Source organism: Molossus molossus, unplaced genomic scaffold (assembly GCF_014108415.1).
Source record: "Molossus molossus isolate mMolMol1 unplaced genomic scaffold, mMolMol1.p scaffold_m16_p_4, whole genome shotgun sequence".
NCBI lineage: Eukaryota > Metazoa > Chordata > Mammalia > Chiroptera > Molossidae > Molossus > Molossus molossus.
In genome coordinates, this window is record NW_023425377.1 from 98,781,030 (window position 1) to 98,807,499 (window position 26,470).

General features: G+C 33.7%; 1 protein-coding gene across 1 annotated transcript in view; it reads right to left on the bottom strand.

Annotated features, from left to right (window-relative positions):
- Nucleotides 1-26,470, bottom strand: part of FSTL5 (follistatin like 5) — a 700,938-nt gene that overhangs the window by 114,788 nt on the left and 559,680 nt on the right. Inside the window, exons 9-10 of the mRNA XM_036241790.1 lie at nt 16,789-16,950; nt 11,357-11,491 (exon numbers count right to left, since the gene is read on the bottom strand). Of these exons, the coding sequence (XP_036097683.1) occupies nt 11,357-11,491; nt 16,789-16,950 (297 nt within the window). The remainder of the gene's footprint in view (nt 1-11,356; nt 11,492-16,788; nt 16,951-26,470) is intronic.

Genomic DNA, 26,470 nt, shown 5'->3' on the forward strand with positions numbered 1-26,470 from the left:
AAATCCTCACCTGAGGATATTTCTCCATTGATTTTTTTTTTTTTTTAGATGGAGTGGAGGGAGGGAGGGAGGGAGGGAGGGAGGGAGGGAGGGAGGGAGAGAAATCAGTGTGACACATCGACTGGTTGCCTCCCACACCACCGCCACTGGGGCCAGGGATTGAACTTGCTGTATGTGCCCTCAGGAATCTAACCTGAGACTCATTGTTTCCAGGGTGATGCTCTAACCACTGAGCAATCAGGCCACATTCTAATTTGACTTTTTCTATTCACGCAGTTCGAGGTCTCCCTTAATCTGATTTTACCCAACAATTCATTCTCCCTATGTATTGCAAATTCCCAGCATTTATATCTGTGTAAATATATTACACAAAATTGCTGAAATTCACCATGGACTTGATGAGTCTTCCCTGTGTTTGAAATACTTTTAAGTCTCTAGCTATGGAAGTATGAATAGATCCACCAAATAGCATCTCAAATGTCATCACCTCAATAAAAACTACGTAAATCATTTGGAATATGATGTTTCTGTGTCTGCAATCTTATCACACTTGGCTTGTATGCCTCTTACAGCAATTATTTTATTCTACACGTACTATGGTCGTCCTTTCTGAACTAAACTAAACTACAGCTTTTCTGAAGGGACAGACCTGTCTGATTCAGTGCTACTCATATGCTGGCAACATGGTTTGTGTTTGTTCTTTCCTCAATAAATATTTAATAGGTGAAAGCACCAATAAACAAACCTATTGTTCCCTATAGATTTTTTTGCTCTCCTTACAATGAAAACTCTTATTCACTTTATACATTTTGTAAAGTCCTTTTTCTAAGAGACAAGAAACAAATAGCTATGTTTGGAGTAATGCTGAAATGGTACTCATGCACTTGGGAAGGTAGCTAGTTTTACACAGATTTAAATCACATAAATCAAATTGTAATCATTGCAAAAGTATTTAAATGAAGTTAGCCTGGTTGCCATGGAGATATGAAAGTAATTAAAAGTCAAATTAAAAAGTAATTATAAATTATAATAAAATATTAAATACATGGCAGGTTCTTCCTAAATAATGTCTGATTTTATGGCAACTCCATGTTTCCCTACTGCCCGTGATTGCTGGCTTGCACAGCATATGCAAAATCAACTCCAACAGATAATACCAAAGTGTTTTTCCAAAGGGTGGTGAACTGACATCCCTACTAGCAATGTAAAATGATTCCTATTTTTCCAAATATCATCAAGTCCTAGTATTATGCAGCTTTTTAACTTTTGGTATTCTGGCAGATGTGAAATGGCATTTTTCCGTGGTTAAAGGTGTGTTCCCTTGATAACTGATGAGTCAACCTCACTTTGAAGGCTAATGAGGATTAACATCTTTTGATAATAAATATTGGCACTTCATTTTTTCTTATCTCTGAAAGGTCTTTTTAATACTATGGGCTAGTTTTCTTTTGGATTATTTCATTTACATCTCTCTGTCTATCATGTATCTATCTAGCTGGCTAGCTATGATACTACATTCTTGTCAGTTTTTTGTGTTGACAATATCTTGAGGGTAAATATGATTAAAACTTCATAATTTTAATGTAATCATACTATTTTCTCTGATGATTATTCTGCCTTTGAAACACATCTCCAAAAATATATTCTGGTATTAACGTTAGTATAATCATTATTTGAGAAAATATAAAATAAATAAATCAATAAAACATATTGTTAATTTTTATTTAAGATTCACTGAATATTATTCAATAAAGGGGTTATACTAAAAACATTTTATATCAGAGTGAACAATTCATATTTTTTTAAGAAAAGCCCCCAAAATTTATTTAATATTTGTGCCGTACATTTACATATTAGTAAGCTTATTATAAAATAAAATGCACTTGGAATAATCAGACTCATGTCAAGATTAACTATGATTCATAAGACTTTATTATTTATATATACAGTTATTACCTAAATGTTCTTATAATTAAATTAGGAAGTAACACCTTTTTTCTTGAGTCTATAGTATAATCTCAGTCTTCTGAATCTAAGCTATATCAAAAAACACATTCTGACTTTCTATTGGAACATATTTGAGGTAAGACCAGAAATATTTTATTTACTAATGATTTATTATTAAAATTTCACTATTGCCAAAGTATTTTCAAAACCTTTATTATTTATATCAGAATTTAGTATAAAGATATGTCTTAGAAAACATGTGGATATGTTTAGGTGAAAGATATTAAAATTGGCACATGATTTTACTACATAAAATACAAAAGTTCCATATTTTTAAAAATTATCTTTATTGGTGAAAGTATTACAGATGTCCCCATATTTTTTCCCCCATTGACCCTTCTACTTCGCTTCTGCGCTCTACCCAGACTTTCCCCACACTATTGTCTGTGTCCATTGGTCACGCATATATGCATGTAAGTTCTTGCATTAACCCCTTCTCTTCATATGTAATGTTATATTTCATATGTAACATATATATTTCATATGTGAATGTGCCAAAGTTGGAAACTCATCAAATAAGGAGTCAGAACAACACTCAAACTGTCTGATTCACTCCTTCGGGCATAATCATTACACAACCAGCCATTTCAGAATTCAGACATCTGGGCAAATACAGCACAATAGGACACACAGATGTAAAATACGGGCTCTTTGCACAGAGTTGATGAAAATGTGTGGCATAAATTAGACTTCACAAAACCTGAAGAAGGCACCTCATTTCAGCCCTTTACTGCAGAGCAGGGATTTGAAAGACACATTTGTTTTATCTCTTCACACACTTACACTGTTTTCTGACTGAATTCCTGTGTCAGAGGACTCTAAGAAAATCATGGAGCAATTATAATTCTAACTTCTTTTTCAATCTAAGTACATACTTATTTTGCAAACTATTCACCAAGCTCACAGAAGCTTGAAGTGATTTCTAACATTTTCTCCTGAGCACCAACATTAAAATATTAGTATGTCGCTTTTCTAAAAGTTTCATAGAGATTTTATACTTAGCACTGTCAGTCTAGAAGCTTATTTAGTCTTCATGCCTGAAGTAAAATAAATAAAATATCATCACCACTTGCCTAATTTTATCATCAAATACATTAGGCAAACTGACACTGTGTACTGTGAGACAAAATACTAATATTCCCCTGGAGGAAAATAATGTCTTGCAGACAAAATGTAGATAATAAGTCAAAATAGAAAACATTTAGTTTTGTTTTGTTCTGTAGACAATAGAGATGCCCAGTTGCTTATGATTATGTAAACCGGTAAAGTCCATAACATTCAGATCACAGAGCAACTTGTTAGCTAACAAGGCTTTACTGGTGTGCAAAAATGGCAGTGTCTTAGAAAGATCTACTTAATGACATTGAAAAGAGTGTTATTTAAATATATGGTCTTCGGATATGGAAATCAGGAGGCAGATCATTTTAGCGTGTTCTGGGTCAAGAGATGAAAAGACTTATGGAACAAGTTACTTCACAGCATGTGACAATATCATTGGCCAAATTGGGAGCATGAATATTAGAATTCATAGAAAATAATAAAAACTCATAAAATAATAAATGCTTATCAAGCATGGTTAATCTTGATATGACTCTGATTATCCTAAATACATTTTATTTCATAATAAGCTGCCTAATGTGTAAATGTTTGTGACAAATGTTAGGTATTTTTGCTTTTCGAAAGAATTGTGAATTGTACACTCTGATTTAAAATGCTTTTAGTATTACCTCTGTATTAAATAATATTCATTGAATGTTAAATAAACATTAACCATATTTTTCATTTATTAATTTATTTCATTTTTCTCAAATATTTGTTATTCATTTGATTCTTTTGGATTCTAGCACTTAGCTCATAACAGGATGAAATCTCACACCAATTATGATGTCTACACATTATCTTTAACTATAGATTTTCCTTATTTTTAATTATTCTGTCTCATATTGGTTGAGTGTAAGAATTATTAATCAATAACTGCTGTATTTGACTTCACTTATACCTTTTTATAGGGAATGGTATTCATTGATTTATATCATCTTCCTAGCCTCTATACACATGATCCTACTTGCCCAGCTGGTGTGGCTCAGTGGTTGAGCATCAACCCATGCACCAAGAGGTCACTGGTTCTCTCTCATCAATGTCTCTATTTCTCTCTCCCTCTCCCTCATTCTTTCTCTAAAATCAATTTAAAAATTTTTTTATAAGATTCTACTTATATGATAACTATACAACTGCTCTTTTAAATAAGTATTTTCTCCATTTTTTTTCAAAATAGGAAACAAAAGATGACTTGAGAGGTTATTACTTTGTCTATACTACCAAAATATATTTAATTTCCAAAGTTGGCAATAACATATTCAAACTGCCTCGATACATAAAAATACTGTGTTATAATCTATTTTAAGACCCTTCCCTCTACTTCTAAAATAGGCAAATACTTCCTAAGCATTTCTATATCATTTGAAATATTAAAGTAAAAATGGCCACATTTTAACATATTTCTAAATCCCTATATTGTGAATTATACTCAATGCATTTTTATAACAATCATTAATTTAGATGAGAATAATATAATTTGTTCAGTCAGTAATCTTATAAAGTTTAATATATTTAAATACTCTTTTAAAAAATCTTAAAATTAATTTTATTTGATAATAGTCAAATGATATTTATTTAAATTAATCCTTAAATGAGGATTGTTGCAATAGCTCAATATTTCCTAATGTCATGCTGCCTGTGACAATAATAAAAAGAACGGTTGTATATACTACTATAATATATTCAGACACTATATTCTGATGTTAGCAAGAAGCTAAATATCAGATTTCTTATTAAAAATCTAGTAAGGTGTGATATAATCTGTGCTCAGTGCTTAATGCAGCCGGTAGCGTAAAAGCTTTCAATAGCAGTCTATATACACACCACTTACCTCAATCCTGAAGATGAATTATTGTCATCTGGGAATTGACTCCCCTTGGAAACAGAATTATATCAAGTGTTTATGCTACATACAAGATGTTTTTCAAATAAATAACGTTTACTTTACCTAAAACACCTTACATTTTTTATTTCCTCTTCCCCTACGAGCTCCACACATTCCCCCACAGCCCATTTCCACTTTTGTTTTTTTTTAAATGTTTTTATTGATTTTTTTAGAAAGAAAGGGAGAGAGAGATAGAAACATCGATGTGAGAGAGATACATGGATCAGCAGTCCCCGGCACACCCCCCACTGGGGATTGAGCCAGCAACCCGGGCATGTGCCCTGACCAAGAATCAAACCAGGACCTCTCAGTCCATGGGACGATGCTCAATTTACTGAGCCACACCGGCTGGGCCCATTTCTACTCTTCTTAACATTTAAATCCTCACTGTATATATCACTCTATTAAATCTTGGTTTATGATTATCTCTAATGTAACTATAGCAGTCTACTATTTTGAAGCACTTTCTTGTAGTTCAATTTGTCAACGATGGACACTGTATCTCAAGATTTTCCAAGTCAAAGATTAGGATATGAGCAAAACATAAACTCCTTAGCCATATGATGCTTTGCATGAATCATTCACCCAACAGTATCCCATTGCTGGGAAATGTAGTGCAGGATAAGATGTGATTGATATCACCATGTTGCTCTATTAAGCAGACAATAGCTGGATGATTACTCCCAAGTTGTAGGTAAGCAATACAAGTCTGTGCTGTGTTAGTTAGCCCAAAAGTTGTAAATCTTTCCTCATTTTTATTGCCTATCTACATGGAATTCATTACCTCTCTTCTCTACAACTTTTGAATAGAAAACAGAAGAAGAGCACATTGCATAGAATATTAAAATATATAATAGGCCCTAGCTGGTGTGGATCATGTGGTTGAGGGTCAGACCACGCGTGGAGAGGTCACCAATTCTGTTCAGGTCGGGCACATGCCCAGGCTGCAGGCCCAATGCTCAGTTTCTCTTTCACACGGATGTTTCTCGCTTTCTCCCTCTCCCTTCCTCTCTCGCCAAAGTCAACAAAAACATATTTAAAAAAGCATATAGTAGGAATGTAAATTCACCAATGTAAAGAGAAAATAAAGTGTAGTTTTGCTTTGACTCTGTAACAAAAGCAGTCTCTGACAAAAAAAATATATATATTGTCAGTCATTCAAAATATGTTAATAGCTACATTTTTAAGATGTATATTATATTTTAATCAGCTGAGTCAATTTTTTTAAATGTGAAGAGGAAAAATGATATTTTATATTTGGATGTATCTATGTCTCTCCATCTCTATTATTTATCTCTACATTTATCTCTATCTATATCTATATATAATTTATATCCAAAATTCTTTGATTTCTAACAATTATTTGATTCTCCAGGCATTTTAAAAATTATTCTTGTGAATGTTTCTAGCAAGAAATAAGTAATTATTTTCAGAAAATAAGAATGAATAGAGGAAGAGTTACTTTAGGTCTCACACTACAATGAGTGCTTTATAATATCTGCACAGAAATCCCTTAGTGAGTTAAAATTTATTCCATATTACAGATAAGGAAATTAAAACTCAGAGAGGTTCTGTAATAGCCTTAAAACATAGGACTATTATGTGGTAAAACAATTATTCTGACTCAGGTCTTACTCCTAAATTCATGCTTTCTATTATACCACTCAGCTTTTTTAGATATACATTGTATCCATTGCTATTAAAATGAAAAAAGAGCTCTGAGAATATTTTTTATGAACATGGACAGGTCAATAATATTTTAATATGTACAAATAAGAGAGTAAAGTCATCCCTGGTGGATCTGTGACTGTTTCTTTTGTTTTTGTTTTTTTGAAAATAACTATCTGTCAAAATACATATGTGACCTATATAAATAATATTGATCCTTGTCCATGGAAATACTAGATGAGAACCCAGAGCAATTCTTAAGAGTTTTAAAAGGCCATAGTTTAACCTAATATCACCTCCACATGATTTGGGTTTTGTCTTTGCTATACAGAACTCTGACGGCTTACCTAGAACTAGGAAGCATCTCAAGGGACACTGTCTTCTACAGCATAGATATTCTTACATTTTCAGATTTTTCTCTTCTGTAGCTACTAATATTCTATTCAGTTGGATTCATTATTTATTATAATCCTCATTCTAATTATGTGCATAAATTTCAAAAATTGGCACTTTCAGAGCAATAACTACATATATATATATGTAGTTACCATTGTATCAAGGTTGTGGAAAAAATTTTAAAATTAAAGGCCTTGCCCTGGACAGTTTGGTTCAGGAGCTGGAGCATCAGACTGTGGAATGAAGGATCACAGGTTAGATTCCCTGTGGGGGACAGATGTCTGGGTTGCAGGTTTGAGATACGGCCCCAGTTGGGGTTGTGCAGGAGGCAACCAATCAATGTGTCTCTCTCACCCATGTCTCTCTGTCTCTCTCTCCCTCCCTCCCTTCATCCCATTCTATCAAAAAGAAAAAAAAAAAATCCATGGAAAAATATCCTCAGGTAAGGATTAACAAAAAATTTAGAAATAAAAGGTCTGTATTTAAATGAAAGGTGAATTTGTTATTTTAAAGAAACTGTATTTGCATGCCTATAAAAAGGTATAATATAAACAAAAATTTGCAATGTTTAAGACTTTTGAGTTACAAATAAAATTTGTTAATTTCATTGTCAAGATCAATGTCATAAAGCTTTTTTTCTGAGAGTTTTATAGATTCAGCTATTATGTTATTTTTTATGTATGATGTAAGACAGGGATCTAATTTCATGTTTTTACATGCTAATATTCAGTTTGCCAGCACCATTTCTTAAAGAGTCTTTTCTCCAATATGTATACTGGTACCCTTATCAAGGATCACTTGCCTGTGTATTTGTGGAATGATTTCTGGGCTTTCTATTCTATTCCATTGGTCCATACTTCTGTGCTTGTGCCAGTACCATACTGTTTTAATTGCTATAGCTTTTGAATATATTTAAAAATCAGGAAGTGTGTTGCTTCTACCTTTGTTCTTCTTTCTCAAGATCACTTTGGATATCTTATTTTTTCATATGAATTTTAGGACTTTTTTTTAAATTTCTGTAAAAATATGTCACTGAGATTTTGATGGAAATAGTATTGAACCATAGATGGCTTTTGATAGTATGGGCATTTTAACAATATTAGGTTTTCTAACCCCTGAACATGGAATGTCTTTCCATTTTTTTTATGTCTTCAATTTATTGATATATTATAGTTTTTTTTTTTTTATTGTGCTAGTCTTTTACCTCCTTGGTTAAGCTTATTTCCATGTATTTTATTTGTTTGATGTTATTGTAGGTGGGAATGCTTTTTTTTTAACTATCTCTTGGACTAAACTTGAATAGACATTACTCCATGGAAGACATACAAATGACCAACAGGTATATGAAAACATGTTCTATATCAGTAATCATCAGAGATGCAAATAAAAATCAATGAGATATTATCTTATACCTGTTAGGATGGTTATTATCAAAATAACAAAAGATAAAAGTCATGGCCTGGTTGTAGAGAAATTGGAACTTTGCACTCTGTTGGTGAGAAAGTAAAATGGTGCAACTGCTAGAGAACATTATGAAGGTTTCTAAAAAATTAAAACTGAAACTGTCACATGTTCCAGCAATCCTACTTCTAGGTATGTATCCAAAATATTGAATTAAGGATCAAAGAGATACCTGCATTTACACATTCTTGCAGCAACATTCACAATAGCCAAGATATGGAAACAACTCAGATATCCATCAAGAAATGAATGGACAGACAAAATGTTGCGTACACATATAATAGAATGTTATTCAGCCTTAGAAAGTAGGAAATTCTACCATTTGTGATAACATGAATGGATCTGGCAGACATTATGCTAATTGGAACAATCCAGTCACAGAAGGACGAATACTGTATAATTGTACTTATATGAGGTATCTAAAAGAGCAAAACTCACAGAAACAGAAAGTAGAATGGTGGTTGTCAGGGGTTGGGGAGAAGAAAGAAATGGAGAGTTGCTGAATGAGTATAGAGTGAGTTATACACGATGAACAAGTTCTGGAGATCTGCTGTACAACTTAGTGCCTACAGTTAACAATACAGTTCTGTGCACTTGGCAGCTGTTTAGAGGGTAGAGCTTATGTTGTATTTTTACCAAAATTAATTAATTAATTAATTTAAAAATACAAAATTCATTGGTTTTCACTCTTTATCCTTGAAAATGTCACATAATTTAAATACAGAAGTAACACCTATATATATATTTTATGTCTAGACTTAGGACAAAATCTCTCCATATTTTTTACCTGTATTGTTTCTTATAAGATGACTTTGAAAGTTTTGTATAGATGTCATAAGGCCTGCATCACTATATCTTATAAAATGTTAATTCTGATTTTAACAGCATGCTACTAATATATAATCTGCAAAATTAACTTAAAATGTGTTATTTGACCTCTAAGAGTTTAAAGTGATAAGTAAAATACAGTGAAAACAATTTCAGAAACTGTTTATAAATAAACAAATTCATATGACTAAATATATAAATAAAATTATATTAAATCTTCCTTTGTAATTTTCCTCAAATTTACATGCTAGTACATAATGACTGATTAGTTAAAGGAACTAAGGTAAGGTTTTTAATATTCTAAATATGGAAATATATTGAAAAATATGACTGACGTTAAAAGAAAATCAGGATTCAGAGTTGAAATTAGTATCTGTCTCATAACCAAATGTCATCATATGGACAAAGAAAACTAAAGTTTTCAATTACTTGTCACCCTAAAATTAATTGTTAACAGGAATTAAATTGAAAATTGATATCTAGCAAAAATGCATAAAAGTATAGTAAAAACATATGGTGAAATTTATTCAAGTCATAATCTAGCTTTCTACTTTTCTTTTTCCACCCCAAAATTTTCTTTTGAAACAATTGCTTATAATGATGGTTGTCCAACGCAGACCAAATTTATAAAAAGGTAATTTGGTAGTCACAAAGATAAGACCCTTCTTCTTCATTTGATCTACTTTTATCTATATGTTTTCATTGATTTAAAAACAAATAAGAAGATTCCTGGGACAATGCTATTGCATTGTTCAAAAACGGGGTTTGGAGAAATGGGCATGCCAGTCTACAGGGCTTTCAAAATATCAGGGCCCTCCCTGATCACGCTGAGATTAACAGGAGATACAATGGGTATAGCAAATCAGACAGCAGAGCAAGAAGTTATTCCAAGGACAGTTGATCCTTGAAAAACACAGGTTTAAACCACAGGGTCAACTTATAGGTAGATTTTTTTCAGTCAATACTGTAAAAGTATTGTCACTTCTTTATGACTTTCTTAACATTTTATTTTCTCTGGCTTACTTTACTGTAAGAATACAGTATATAATACATTATACATAACTGTGTAAATTTACTGTTTATTTTAGTAGCTAAGTTTGGGAGGATGTAAACATTATATGCAGATTTTCAATTATGCAGGGGGTCAGCGGCCCTAACCCCCATGTTTTTCAAGGGTCCAATGTCAGTCCAAGCCCAGTTTCCAAATGGCCCTACTGTGGCATGTGTGGACAGGAGAAGACAGTGTCTGTGGGTTTCCCTATAGAGAGCACACCTGATACGTGGCTATTATGGTACTTCAAGTTCTGAGCAATGCGATTGTAACCAAAAGTCTATCTTTAGCATCCCAACTCCATCCATTTTCCTCTTATCCAAGTAATAATACAAATAAATAAAGGACAGTCGTTTATCTCATGACTTCATGATTCAACCAGAAGACACACAGAGTGATGACAAAGAGTTTTAGCACTAAATGAAGAACAGCTCTGCAGTCGAGATGGTGCCAGGCAATGCCTGTCTCCTGGTGGCAGGGACCCCAGGGCCACACAGCGCAGAGCTGCTCCACAGCTATTGTGCCCCTGACTGCGCGCAACTGACCAAGAAAGAAAGGTATTAGTTTATGAAACCTACAGGGTGTGCCTTGGCTATATTTCGAGACCTTACATTTGCTAAGTCATTTGGGAGAGGGGCGTTGCAAGGGATTTCGATTCCTTTATGAGCAAGCGGGAAGACAAGACCTGAAACATCTTAGTACACTTGCAAAAGAAACAGAATCCTTTCAGCGTTGTGTTAAAAATTCCACAAGCTTGTTTTTTATTCTTGAATCTACTTTTAATACTTTAAGATCCCTATCTTTCCTACATATAAAATTTCTTTTGATGCATTATTCACCTCACAGTTTTCTGGGTTTTTTGCTTTTTGATAAAAGCTTGATTGCAAAGTTGAGTACAGTATACAGTGTGTGTGTGTGTGTGTGTGTGTGTGTGTGTGTGTGTGTGTGTGTTCAGTACATACGGGTCTTTCTAGCAGAATCTTCCACAAAAAGAGAAGAGATGTCCTCATCCACTCCTGCTTCGTTCTTTGCAATGCAGGTGTATGCTCCGGTGTCCTCATAGCGCACATTGCTTATATGCACCTCACTGCCATTTGCTGAAAGCAGAAGGGAGATGCAACGTGTAAACTTCGGTTTCAATTTTGGTACAGTGTTTTCTGATTACACAGTCAAACAATTCTCTTAGCTTGCCCTAATTAAACTATTTTCCTTCTTACTTCCATGTTTTGGAAGCATGCCAAATTATTCCAAAAGCATTCAAGTGTGTCATAAATGGTGCTGTCATTCTATTGCAGAGAGCCCAATGCTCAATATCAAATGCACACACTCTATATTTTATATTCCTTTCCCATTTCCTACATTGCAGAAGGAGCGTTTCACATTGACAGCTATAATTTCATTATATATTTATTTTTAATATTCAGAATCTGCTTTGCCCTAAGCTTTCACAACAATTTTAAATAATAACTAGATAGTTAATTTAGAAGGATACATATAAAACATCTTTTTATAAAGAAATTAATGGAGCTATAACATGCAAGCATAATATAATTGATACTTAATTATATGATTATAATTAAGTCCATATTATATATCTGGAATAATTAGGTAAGAAGAACATAAAGGTAATAACAAATGATTTCTCTGCAAAAATTTTAGTCTTTTCCCATAAATATACCTAAAGTAAACAATATTGTAATATGGAAATTGATAAAGTCAATGTGTAACCAAAGGGTAAAGGAAATTATTAGTCCAGCTTTGATATCTTGGAAAATGATATTTTAAACTAATCCCTAAATAATAAGTTGCATTCTCCAGTGTGGAAACCTTTTAATCTGTGTTGGCAATATACAAGGTCCTTTTCACATATTATTTCTTAATTATCTCAGATAATATTTAATTTTTAGATGAAGAATCTGAGACTCAGAATGATCTTATTTAAGTCACTCAGCTCAAAGGGAAAAGCTGAACTTCTGCTCTATCTGACTCTAAAAGTTCAGTGTTTGGTCCGACCAGTGTGGCTCAGTGGTTAAGCATCAACCCATGTACCAAGCGGTCATCCATTCGATTCCTGGTCAGGGCACATGGCCAGATTGTGGGCCCCATCCCCAGTGTGGGGCATGCAGGAGACGGCCAATTGATGTTCTCTCTCATCAATGTTTCTATATCTCTCTCCCTCTCCTTTCCTCTCTCTGTAAAATCAATAAAGGAAAAAAAAATGTTTTTAAAAATAATAAAAGCTCAGTGTTGGTTGTGCTTATTTGTTTAGGTTTCTTTTCTTTCTTTCTGTGCATCTTCATGTGTGTTTATGTGTGGGTGTTCCATGTTATTCAATCTCAAGAACACTGTGCACCATGGGCGGCAGAAAGGAACATCACTATTTGTGACAGGGCACAAAATAACCGTTGTGGCTGTTTGGGGAAAGAAGGTGGAAAATCACTGGGGAAGATCTTGAATGCCCTCCCTAGGGCTGTGAATGGGACGTGGAGAGGCAGCGAATGTTCGAGGAGAGACAATCATTTGAATCACCTGAACCTCTTTCTCAATTTATAAACCTCACTGCACCCCTCCATTACCCGATTCTTTGCTGAGAATCACTTCTCCAAACATAGGTTGGCAGCACTGCCTTCGCTTTCACTGTGAAAGGCCAGAGAGTAAATATTTTAGGCTTCGTGCGCCGTGCAGTCTCTGTGGCAACTGTCCGCCTCTGCTGTAGTAGCATGAAAGCAGCCATAGATAATATTTTTAAAGATAAACATGGTTACTTTCTGAAAACAAAAACAAATAGCCCTGGCCGGTTTGGCTCAGCGGTTGGCACGTCAGCCTGCGGACCAGGGAGTCCCGGGTTCGGTTTCCACTGGGGGCACGTACCAAAAAAACAAAAACAAATAAACAATCAAAACATTGCTTTATGTACAAACATAGGCAGCTTTCCAGATTTGGCCTGTGGGCCTTGGTTCTCAGCCCCCTGCTCTCAAAGGTAAGGAGCGAGCGGTGTATTTATCCTGCATCGGTTTCTTGGTTTTTTTTTTGTTTATTTTTTTTAATACTTATTTTCTTTACTGATTTGAGAGAGAGAGGAAGGGAGAGGGAGAGAGAGATAGAAACACTGATGAGAGAGAACATCAACTGGCCGCCTCCTGCACACCCCCCACTGGGAATCTGGCCCACAACCTGGGCATGTGCCCTGACTGGGAATCAAACCAGCGACCTCCTGGTGCATGGGTTGACACTCAACCACTGAGCCACAACGGCCGAGCCAGTTTCTTGTTTTATGTCTCCTTTTCTCTCAAGACCTATACACTTAACCTAAACTCTAGAGTTTTTGAAACACCAAGTCAACATATTCCATCTTCAATTTCTCTCTTCCCAATGTACTTGTATGTGCTCCTAACCCCTATGCCTCACTGTCTTTTCCTCCTTCCCTACATAATCTAGCCCTTTCAGATGTCTTCTGCTCTATTGCCCCCAAATTGTCCATTTATCATCCTGACCCATATGTGCCTTACTAATCTCCAGAACTAGGACAAACTGACATGTTTCTGTACCTGGCATCCCTGCACCTAGGTTTTTGAGAAAATTATGAGACTTTTGCATTAGCAAACTTACACATTTTCAAAGTCACAGTTTTCGATTTGCAGCATGTTTAATGATACCTGATATTCATTTTACTTGACCTTTATAGTTAGGTGGCTTTCATGTCCTACTCAACTTTTATTTCAAATCTTGCCTCTATGTTTAATGTTTCCCATTATAATACTGACTTCTCATTCTGAGTGATTACCCTTGCTCTTTAAATCATGAAGCAGATAGAAGTGATAAGAAAGGAAACATAAATCATTTCTCAATATAAACATATATCAAATCATCATGTGATACACCTTACACTTACACAACGTTATATGTCAATTACATTTCAATAAAAATCTGAAAAAAAGAAAGTAAACCCAAAACATCTTGTTCCCATCTGTATCTTCACCTCTATTTATTTATCAACATAATTTGTCTCTGTTTCTTTCCAAGGCAAATCTCCTCTCTTTTCTTGGTGATTCCTACAACCCTTTGTTCATCCTTCCTGTCCTCCATTGTCTTCACATCTTTCTCTTTATTGATAGTCCTTCAAAGTGATAAATTGTCCAAAGTGAAAGAAATGTCTTCATCAGTCCTAACTTATCCAACAAAATATATACCACTTTTTCTTTTTTCCTCCTTTGAAATCATGGAAAGAGATTTTTATGCTTTTTTTTTTATCCTCACCCAAGGACATTTTTCCATTTTTTTGTTTTTAGATAGAGTGGGAGGGGGAGAGAGAGAGAGAGAGAGAGAGAGAGAGAGAGAGAGAGAGAGAGAGAAACATCCATGTGAAAGGGACAAATTGAGTGGTTGCCACCTGCATGACCCAACCAGGGCCGGGGACAAACTGCAACCAAGGTACATGCCCTTAGTGGGAACTGAACCTGGGTCTCTCTGGACCACAGGCCGACGCTCTAACCGCTGAGCCAAACCGGCCAGGGCAGAGATTTTTATGCTTTTTGTCTCCTTTTCATTTTTAAATCTACTGCAGAATGATTGCTACTAATACTATTTTTTTCTAAATCAAGGGCAGAAGAATCACCTAACCCATGAAAGCATTTTTATGACCTTCTTTAACCTTTCTATGCATCTGACATTATTAAACTTTTTACCATCTTTAGCTTTCTTATTTTTCCCCCCTTAGGTAGTATCACCTTATTTTGCTGTAACTTTGCTGATTTTCAGTCTCTTGTGTTATTTATCTTGATTTGCCTGCAAAGAAATATGTCTGCTTTCTCAGGATTTTACTTCCTGTGATTAACATATTAACCCATCCATTGCCAGTTATTCAGTTATTCAGTTAATGCCTAGACTTGGACCTCACTTAGAAATGCTAAATAAGCATCTAATGAGTCAATAAATAATTAAATAACTACAGTATTCGGTAATATGTAGTTGTATATAAAGCCATACAAAATTTCCACACTCCTATACATCCAGATTTATCTCTTAGATCATGCTCCTTATTAATTTTTTATTATTTGCCGTCTATTCTCAAAACTTTACCTATATTGCCTTCTTTTTAAAATGACAGTAGGTATTTTACAAGTGTCCCCACTCTCAAAGTTGAGTCTGGAGTGTGCCCAGCTCTCTAACTTTGGTCTCTACATATTCCTGGAAATAAAGATATATGATCTTTTGGATTACTGCTATTAAATGGACAAGAAATGACAAACATCAGAAGCTAATTAGAACTTTCTTCACTTTAATTTCTGTTAATCAGATCAATCCTCTCCTCAGATTATAGACAGCAAAGTGTAATCAGCAGATGTAAACATGTAAATTTGTTGGGCCTACTTATATCAATAGAGATATTTCTAGGACTCAGGTTTTAAAGTTCAAAAACACTTTTACATGTCATTTTTGACTTGCAAAAATAAATAGGTAAATGTTTCAAAAAGTGTATTTTAAAATACTGATAAAAGACATTCACTATTAAAGTAGAATAAAAAAAGTTTATGGTTATAAAATTTTAAAAATAAAAACATTTATTTAGAAAGGTATGAATTGAAGGAATTTAAAAGTATGAAATAAAGAACAGAATGTCATGCAACATAAACTCAAGTAAAATGACTTGTGTGCTACTCTTGCCAATGAATAAGATTTGTACCTTTTTTTTTACTTGTTAGTATGATCAACATATTTATAACTGCTTTTAATTCTTTTGATTATTTGACATTTCAAAGATTGTCTGTTTTTGTTTTTCATTTACCATATGTTTGTGACCATAATCTGTATAATTGATTAATTATGTTTATACATTAGAATATTAGAATATGTAGAATATTTTATATATTAGAATACAATAATTTAATAACCTAAAACAATGTAAATGTGAAACATTTAGTAACATTTTGATTTTTTTCTCAATTCCTTTGCAAATTATACTGCAAAATATTCAATAAAGAATTTCTATTGTATCAACACACTCTATAATATATATTTTAATGTATGATTTAAACATTTAAATAGTCACTTTAGAACTGGATTCTATAAAGAGATCCAATTATTCTGTTCAGCATATCTGCTATAATTCAGAGAACAAGTATTTAAATTATATATAATTTAATATTTTACTTATCACCATAATAATGACATAATTAATCATTATGACAAGACTATTATTTAAAATATTAAAAATACTAAAAGACTCTATTTCAAAGATAATGTAGGTACAACCACATTTTCTTCATGTTCATGACATTTTGTTGACAGCAAGATTCATTTTTTTTTTTTTACCAAATGATGTAAAATGTGATATAAATTTTAGTATAAAATTTCTCATAGTCATTTAAGAGAAAAAATGCAAATGAAAAAGCACCTTGAAGTGTGAGCTGTTTGGACAGCTTTGGTGTAATATCAATTCCATTCTTCATCCAGCCCAGCTGAGGGTTTGGTATGCCCTCTGCATGGCACCTCAAACTTGCAGTCACCCCGGGCTCTCTAGCCTGACTCTCTGGATATACCCGGATCACTGGAGGAACTAAAAGAAGAAAGGTAAAAAAAAGTAAATTAGTAATCCACATTTAGTTTTCTAAAACAAAGAAACAAAGCTTGCAATACAAGAAAAATATAAATTGTATATTTTAATGATGTTGCATATTTTTCCAGATCTTAGTTTCCAAATATTATTATCTACTAAGATGCAGCAGAGATCTGTGAATGAAGACTATTCTGAGACTATGCTAGGGGAAAATACAAGCTGAGCCTGGGATATTGTGTTTTAATCATTAAAGAAGTCCTCAAAGCATGATAGAAACATATTTTAAAAAGACATCATGTGTACATAGATTGAAAGAGTTAATTGGTAAGATACTAAGAATCAGTAATAATTATTAATAAGATGACAATACTCCACAATTGTTATCAAGATATAATGTAATCCTTGTCAAAATCTAACTGCTTTTTGCAGAATTAGAAGAGCCAATCCTCAGACTCATAGGGAGTTCCTTGGGACCTCAAAACAATCTCGACAAAGAACAAAACTGGAGGCCTCATCCCTCTCAACTTTCAATCACACTACAAAGAAGCTTCAGTAATCAAAACAAAGTGGGACTGGCAAAGATAAAAATACAAATCTATGGAACAGAGTTGGGAATGCAGAAATAAGCCTATGCATCTGCGGTTAATTGATTTTCAACATGGATGCCAAGAACTAGTCATTTCAAGAATTGATGCTGGAGCAATTGGATATCCACATGCAAGACAATGAAGTTGGACCCCTGCCTCATACCTTTTATGTGAAAACTAACTCAAAATGAGTAAAAGACCTAAATGTAGGAACTAAAACAATAAAACTCAGAAGAAAGCATAGGGGTCAATCTTCTTGGTCTTGTATTTGAACGTGGAATCTTAGATATGACCCCAAAACATATATGACAAAGAAAAACTGATAAATTGATCTCTTTAAAATTAAAATATTTGGTGCATAAATGGACCCTATCAAGAAGGTAAAAATACAATTGAAAGAGTTGGAAAAATTGCAGATTATATCTGATAAGAGACATAAGTACATAATAAACTATCACAATTCAGTAACTAAAGGGCAGACAACCCTTTGTACACAGCAAAGGAAACAACATGAAAAGGCAACCTACAGAATAGGAGAAAATATTGGTAAATCACATATTTGATGAAAACTTAATATCCAAAATATACTAAGAACTCATATACCTTCTAGCAAAAAAAAAAAAAATAACTATTTAAAAAATGGGCCAAGGACCTAAACAGACAAGCTTCAAAGAAAATAGGTACAACAGGGCCAACGATTTCTAACATCACTGATCATCAGAGAATCATAAATCAAGACCACTATGAAATATCACTTCATATCTGTTATGTTGTCTATTATCAAAAAGATGATATAACAGGTACATGCCAGTGAGGGTGTGGTGAAAAGGGAACATTTGTACATGGTTAGTGGGAATGCAAACAGGTACAGCCACTGTGGGAAACAGTATGGACTTTCATCAGAGAAATCTTAAAAATAGAACTAATACAGATTCTTTCTGAACCTTAGTCTCAATATTCTCTTCAGTAAATTTAAGATTTGCTTTGTGTCTCCTTTTATTCTCTGATGTGTGTCCATTACTCTGGTGCTAAAAATAATAATAACAGCCGTACTTTAAAAGCGAAAATAATAATGTATTACAGATATCACAGAATGTTTGTGCTGAATCCCTCAAAGTCATGTTAATTTAAAAGTGAGTCACAGAGAAGCATAACGTTTTCCCCAGGTCACATAGCTTGTTAGAGTGCAGAGAGGATACTAAAATCCAGGAGGCTCTGACTCCTGGGCCAATGGTCTTGACACTTCATGCTGCCCCTTATAAACCCGGCTGATCGTGGTGTCTAACAGCCACTGAGTTTAGCCAATGGGAAAGAAAATGATGTGCATTAAAAGTATGTTCCAAGTTTGACCGTTCAGGAACTCCCACAGCAACAACAACTAGAAATACCTTATAATCCAGCAACCCCACTCCTTGGCATATATCCCAAAAAATAACATTGTCTCAGAGAAATGTCTCTACTCCCATGTTTATAGCAGCATTATTCCCAATAGCCAAGGTATGGAAACAACGTACGTGTCTATCAACAAATGAAAAAATAAAGAAAATACGGTGTATATAATATACATACATGATGGAATATTATTCAGCCTTAAAAAAGGAAATCCTGTAATTTGCAACAACATGAATGAAACTGAGGGCATTATCCTAAGTTAAATAACCCAGACAGAGCAAAAAAAAACAACAAAAAAAACCCTTTTAAATGGGCAAAGGGTAGCGTCAGTTATAAGATGGATAAGGTTCGAGGATGTAATGTAGAACATAGTGACTAAAGGTGATAACACTGTATTGCATAGTTGAAATTTTCTAAGAGAATAGAACTTTAATGTTCTCACAGAAGAAAACATTAAAAAACAAACACACAAAAAAATAATAAAAATTAGACTAATAGCTAAATTCTTACAGAAACTAAAGAGATTTTATAATCAGCCACTATTATCAACCTTTATAATAACTCCATACAGACCAGCTGGTGTGGTTCAGGGACTGAGTGTCCTCCCATGGACTGAGAGGTCCCAGTTTGACTCCTGGTCAGGGCACATGCCCAGGCTGCAGGCTGGAGCCCCAGTAGGGGGTGTGTAGGAGCAGCCAATCGATATTTCTCTCTCACATTGATGTTTCTATCTCTCTCTCTCTTCCTCTCTCTCTAAAATATCAATAAAAACATGTACATTTAAAAAATAACTCAACACTTAACTTTAAATAAAATAAACATACTCTAGAAACACAAATTTCTAAACGAACCTATGCAAAAAGTAGTACAAAACCCAAAAAAATCTTATAACACTTAAAGAAATTTAATATATTATTAAAATGTTTTATTCAAAGAAAACAGTAGAATTTTCCCTCAACTAAAGAAGAAATAATACCAATCTTACATAACCTCCTCTAGAGAGCAGAAAGGGGAGAGGTTACATTTTTTTGGTAGTATTAAAATATTTGTACAAATCCTTCGATATTCCTATCTTCAACACAGCACAGTCAGATATAAGATGGATGAGATGAGAAATCCTCCTCGTTTTACATGTGGGCTGAATGTAATGACTCATTGTTAACAAACAGAATATGGCAAGGTGATAGTGCAAGATACCCAATATTAGGCCATAAAAAGTTTTGCAGCATCCCCCTAACTCGGTTTTGGATCACTTGCTCTTGGAGAAATCAGCAGCCATGACATAGAGATACTCAATCAGTCTTATGGTGCTGCTCATGTATCAAGTGACAGAGAGAAGCCCAATGCCAACAGCTGGCAAAGATCAAACAGGCGTGTGAGTGAGCGTCTTGGAAGCCCCCCAGCCCCGTGAAGTTTTCAGAGGACTGCGGGCCAGCCAAGGTGTTAACTGCCATCTCCAAGAGGACCTCATGGCAGAATCACATAGCTCACCTGCTCTGAATTTTCATATTATCCTAGTTCTCTATTATCTCATATTTGTACTTACTGTTATCTCATAAGATAATGTTTGTTGTTTTAAACCACTTAACAGAAGGGCTTGCCTTATTTAATCCTTGCATCCCCATACATAGTTGAATGACAAAAGAACCTCAGAGCACCCGGCTGGTGTGGCTCAGTAGTTGAGCGTTGGCCCATACACCAACAGGCCGGTTTGATTCCCAGTCAGGGCACATGCCCAGGTTGTGGGTCCAATCCCCAGTAGGGGCATGCAGGAGGCAGCCTATCAGTGTTCTCTCTCATTGGTGTTTCTATCTCTCTCTTTTTTCCTCTCTCTCTAAACTCAATAAAGAAAAAATATTAAAAAAAAAAATCTGACAGCGTAGAGAAGTCCACAAGATGTGTGTTACAGGCTTATCAAACCTCTTCTCTTCACACCCACACTCACATCTTAGTATTTCCTCTTTACAACAGCCATGATGCCGATGTACCCTACATTTGCTTTAATTAGAATATGACTGCCCTGGCTGGTTTGGCTCAGTGGTTAGAGCGTCAGCCTGTGGTCCAGAGAGACCCAGGTTCGGTTCCAGCTAAGGGCATGTACCTTGATTGCAGTTTGTCCCTGGCCCTGGTTGGTCGTGTAGGTGGCAGCCACTCGATGTGTCTCTTTCACGTCGATGTTTCTCTCTCTCTCTCTCTTCCTCTCTCTCCCTCCCACTCTACCTGAACAATACATGCAAAAATGTCCTCGGGTGAGAATAAAAAAAAAAGAAAAAAGAATATGACTTAGTTAACAGGGGAAAACACTCTAGTTCTCAGTTGAAGAATTTTCGAATTTTCTGCAGGAGCTATCTTAGCAAAAGACAATGACAGAAGTTTTGTTCACCTGGACAAATACACCATTTTGTTGATCTATATACTTTGAACTACCTGGTGACTTTTATGGTGATTCATCAGAACACCAAAGATGCAGGGTCTGTAACCAATATGACACACTCTTTGGGGTCACAGATCCAGCCAAAAAGTTAGTTTTACCACTTTTCTTTCAAGTGATTGGCAGAGCCATTCTGTATACAAATTTGATTGACTAATGAATAAGTGTTGGCCTTGTAGATTTACTGAAATTAAACAAGCAATGCAAACCAATATACTAGTTGAAGCCAAACTAGACTCATGTCAACTATGACACAGAAATAAAGAGAAAGAGAGGGGTTCTCAGAAAGGCCCAATAACCCTTTGAGTCTGCAGCTAGAACTTTGCCTTCTATATTGCCTTTAATAGTTCCAGGGCAGAAAAATAATAGACTTTCAAAGCTCTGGGCACTAGAATTCTGCTACACCTCCCTTTCTCCTAAATATAATTCAACATATACACACCAAACACTAGCAAACATCTGAAACAATGACAGGGAGCAAAATCAAGATCTTTTTTCCCCCTTGATGACTACTTGAATAGTTTATTTTGAAGTATCAATGAAATTTTCAAAAAATCGTTCCTATAATATTTTTGTACTTATCATCCTGATAATATAGAGCTCTTTTGGTATATCTAACACAGAATGGTTTTTGCAACATTTTATTATATAGGAAGTACAAATAAATAACTTTTTAAAGTGATTAGTTAATACGCTTCCAGCAAATCTGGAGTAAATAGACTCTTTGAAATGCTCAGATCTAATCTCTAATCTCTTAACAACCTGGGAGTTAGGGTTTGAGCTTTTTAAAAAGATATATTTTATAAAAGCAAGTGTATCTTGCCATAGAACTTATAACCAAAGGAAGGATCAATGCTTCTTGCAACATTCTTTGGAAGAGCAAAAAATGAAGACACCCTAAATGTATTTGAAAATTAGTTTGAAAGAAAACACATAAATCAAGTCAATGATAATAATGGATTCCACATCATTCATATTAGAAAATATAGATATTATATTAGTCACATATCTTATCACTGATGCTCCCCAAAAGGACAACTTTTCAAATAAGATGTTTAATTTCCCCTGACATTCCTAGCTGATTCTACTTTATTGATATACTTGTACAAGAACTGAAAGGAAAACAATGATGGATAATTTTTGTCATATTGAACTTTTATACACAATTAGATAATATATATTTGAAAATAAAATATTCTCATATAATATAATATGCTTCTCATTTAGTATATTGGTATCAAATGATCACCCGAAAAAATCTCTCAATGCACATAGAATTGAAGAATAAGTGATTGACATAACAACTATTTAACCTCAGTGACAAGCTACACATTTAAAATAGGTTATTTTCCCGGGATACATATGATGAAATATAAATGAGGATTGATGGCAGCCTGAATTAAAAAGTCAATAATCCCCCAGAGAACATTTCAAGCCATTTGTTACAGTCATTTTTAGTTAGGAAGTGCACTTTATGAACTTGTCTCTCCTTCTATTGGCAGAGTCTGAAAAAAGAAACTGATGAAGAACACCAAAGAGTTTTCAGATTCGATTTAGAATCCAATTTGTGTGCAGTATCATGAAAATCTTTAAATAAGGCTCCTGATATTGTAAGCAAAAGGTGATTTTTTAAAAATAAGTGTCTATATACTCTGAAAACTTCCTAATGATATTCACTGTCACTAACCTAACTCAGAAAGCAGTTTAAACTAGTTGGCTTTATTTGACAACATATTTTCAAGCAACATCAAATAATATTACTATCAAATAATATATTATCTGTGCCTATACACAAACATTTAAGTAGTTGAGATTACATATTATTCCAGTTCACTCTGTAAATTGTAACAAAGTAAGTTTCTGTCACTTGAGATGGAAGAAATGCAAGATACACATATATGAATTCTATCTGTGAATAAAATTTAAGAAAAATATAAAATCTGACTTATTTTGAGTTTTAAAATAACAATTTACAAATATTTATTGAGCAACTTCTGCATGCGGCACATTGTGCTAGATGACTTTCTCTGTGTCTCATATGCTCTCTTCTTTGTATTAACCTGTTGTATGACTGCTCAGTTCAGGGTTTAAAATTAGCCACTGGGAAAATTGGAAAAAATGTATTCTTGACCGAAATTGTCTTATCTGGTACTGATTACAAATAAATATCCCCATAGAAGTACATATCTGGCATCTAATATAAATTGTGAATTAGGTTTCAGTAGTAATATATAATATATATTTGAGATCTTTGAAAAATTGTATTTAAAAGTAATAATGAATAATTCATCACAAATAGATGTAACTTCTCAAGGAAGCTGAATTATCTGTTTTCAATCACCCAGGTTAAAAAAAACACATTACCATGTGGCTAAAATTAATATAATACAATTATATTTAATTCATCTAACAGATTGAATTAATCTGTAAATAGTTGAATACTGTATATAATTGGATACTATATATGGAGGACTAGTTGCTCTCATACTATATGCATAAGACTAATAGACTAATGCTCTTTTTTTTTTTTTTTAACCTCACCCGAGGACATTTTTCCATATTTTGTTCAGATGGAGTGGGAGAGAGAGAGAGAGAAACATTGACGTGAAAGGGACACATCGAGTGGTTGCCACCCGCACGACCCAACCAGGGCCAGGGACAAACTGCAACCAAGGTACGTGCCCTTAGCGGGAACCGAACCCGGGTCTCTCTGGACGGCAGGCCAATGTTCTAACTGCTGAGCCAAACCGGCCAGGGCAAGACTAATGCTCTTTAATTAGGTATAGAAACAAGGAATGGAAATGGTGTTCCGATACTAAAAATGTTAAATTGAGAATTCAAAAGAGTAGCTAAACTAAAGAACATGAAGCATAATTAGTATAATTCTATTTTCTTAAGTCTTTCTTTCTGAAAACTTTGGGATTTATATGGAATCAATTGTAAATATTTCTCAGTTCAAAACCTAGAAGTATTTAATAATAATAACAGGTATAAAACTGGGTTAAGGCTGATGGATATATTTCTTGAAAGTCCATAATAATTTTATTGTAATATAATAAATTAGTGCTTTTCACAATATTTGTATGGATCTAATAGAATTATTTAATCTAATAATCCTTCTAATCAAATATTAGAAAGAAGCTAATGGGAAAAAAAATAGATCTCTATAAGACAAAACCGTTTTTTTCTGTCCTTCAACTTTCATTCTGTGATCTGTTCTTAGAAGTGTCTGCAGTATTGCCAGAATCTATGGAAATAGCATCATCTAGGTATTTTAAAAGCCTGATTTTAGAGTCAGAAAGCAGGGATCACTGACCCAACACAATGACTTCATTCTAACTGAAAACAAAATTGCACTTCAGGTGAATCGGCAGGTCACAGGTATGTAAACAACTAAACACTGGTTATTCTTTTTCCCTTTCTTGGTGCCATTATGTTGCATTCTTCTGAAGGATTCTATCCCTGCTCTTCCACAAATTATTCACACAGCTGCACTGTGAGAAAAGGTTCTAAGAAAGCTTGAGGGTAAGAATATAAATTCGTCTGAAGTAGTGCTGACTCACAGTGGCATCTGGATTGTTCTGTTTGCATTATGATTCCTTTGTCATTTAAGCAACTTTTCCATGAAAAATTACAGACTGGGTTTAATAAATATTTTAAATGCTACTGAGCTTGTCCAATGCCTTTTGTCTCTGACATTATTAAAGCCATCAATTTCTCTTTAACTTTGTCCCAAAGCAGTCTTTTTATATTCATGACTTTCACACTGCCTCTTGTCAATATCACAAAACTCCCTGATCACATTATACAGCCTTCATAAAAGTATAGAGAATGCAACAAATGTTGGAGGCAAAATATAAATTAACACCAACATCCTTATGGTCCTAAACTTTTGTGACTTTTTTTATTTGGTCTTTCTATTTATCTTGCAGCATTGTAAATTCTCACCACTTTTTAAGCCCTTTTGAAAGAGAGAGTTGTTCATCCTAGTTTAATTAACCTAAATCTATTGTGCTGATCCTTAAATTTTGTGGCTCTTTTAGTCCTCAATTATGAAGTCTCACAAGCCATCATTTTCAGAAATGATCTCTGAAACACAAAAGAAAACATAACAGAAGCTTTCAAGGTAATAATACAAAGGATGTTGTTTTTCTAAATCTGTGGCGAAGTGGCAAGAATTAATAAAATGAATTGATACATTTAAAAAAAATGCCTGCATTTAAAATTAGATAGATGAGGCTAGATTACTTTGCTAACATTTCATAGGAATCCTGTCTCCCAAAACTAACCAATGTATGAGAAGTTCCGTATTTCCACAAACTCATCTGACATAGATGTTAGTAAACATTCTATTATGGCAAATGATTTCTCATTTCATATTAAACTGAATTTCATTGATTTCTACAATAGCATATTTTGATACACTCATTAGTCATTTTGATTCCTTCCATGAATGGCCTGTTTATAGCCTTTATTAACTTTTTATTGTTAATAAGTATGGATACTTGTTCAACTAAAAAAATCATGCAATGATTCTTTATTTCTTATTTGTATTGTAAATATTTTATCTAGCCTATTTATTTTGAATAATTATAATACAGAATATTTTTATTTAATATAACCTATCAGACATCTATTTTCTTACTATTGGATCCCTTGTCTTGCTAAAGAAACACAATGCCATCCACGGTTGTATAAATATTTTCCTAAATAAAGTGTTAATATTTAATTTATTGTAATTCAATTATATTTACTAGTAGATAACAACCTAGTTTGCCATCCAATGTTCACTTTAATTTTTACAGATTTTTATGTAATTTCTGAAAAAAACATAATTTTCTCTTTTTAGGGTTGATTTTTTTCATACATTACCCAAGAATAAAGCAATATATTCTTTCTAATTTGATATTCTTTCTTCATCTTAGACTATATATAATAATTCTTCAGTCATTGTATATATTTTAGCATAATTTTCATTTATTTCTATTTTGTACATCATATACACACATATATACTTTCATAACTAAATGATTTTATACATATACCAATTTCATCTCTTTCTACCATTAATTCTATCTTTTCCATAAATTTATGTAATATTCTTCTGTTA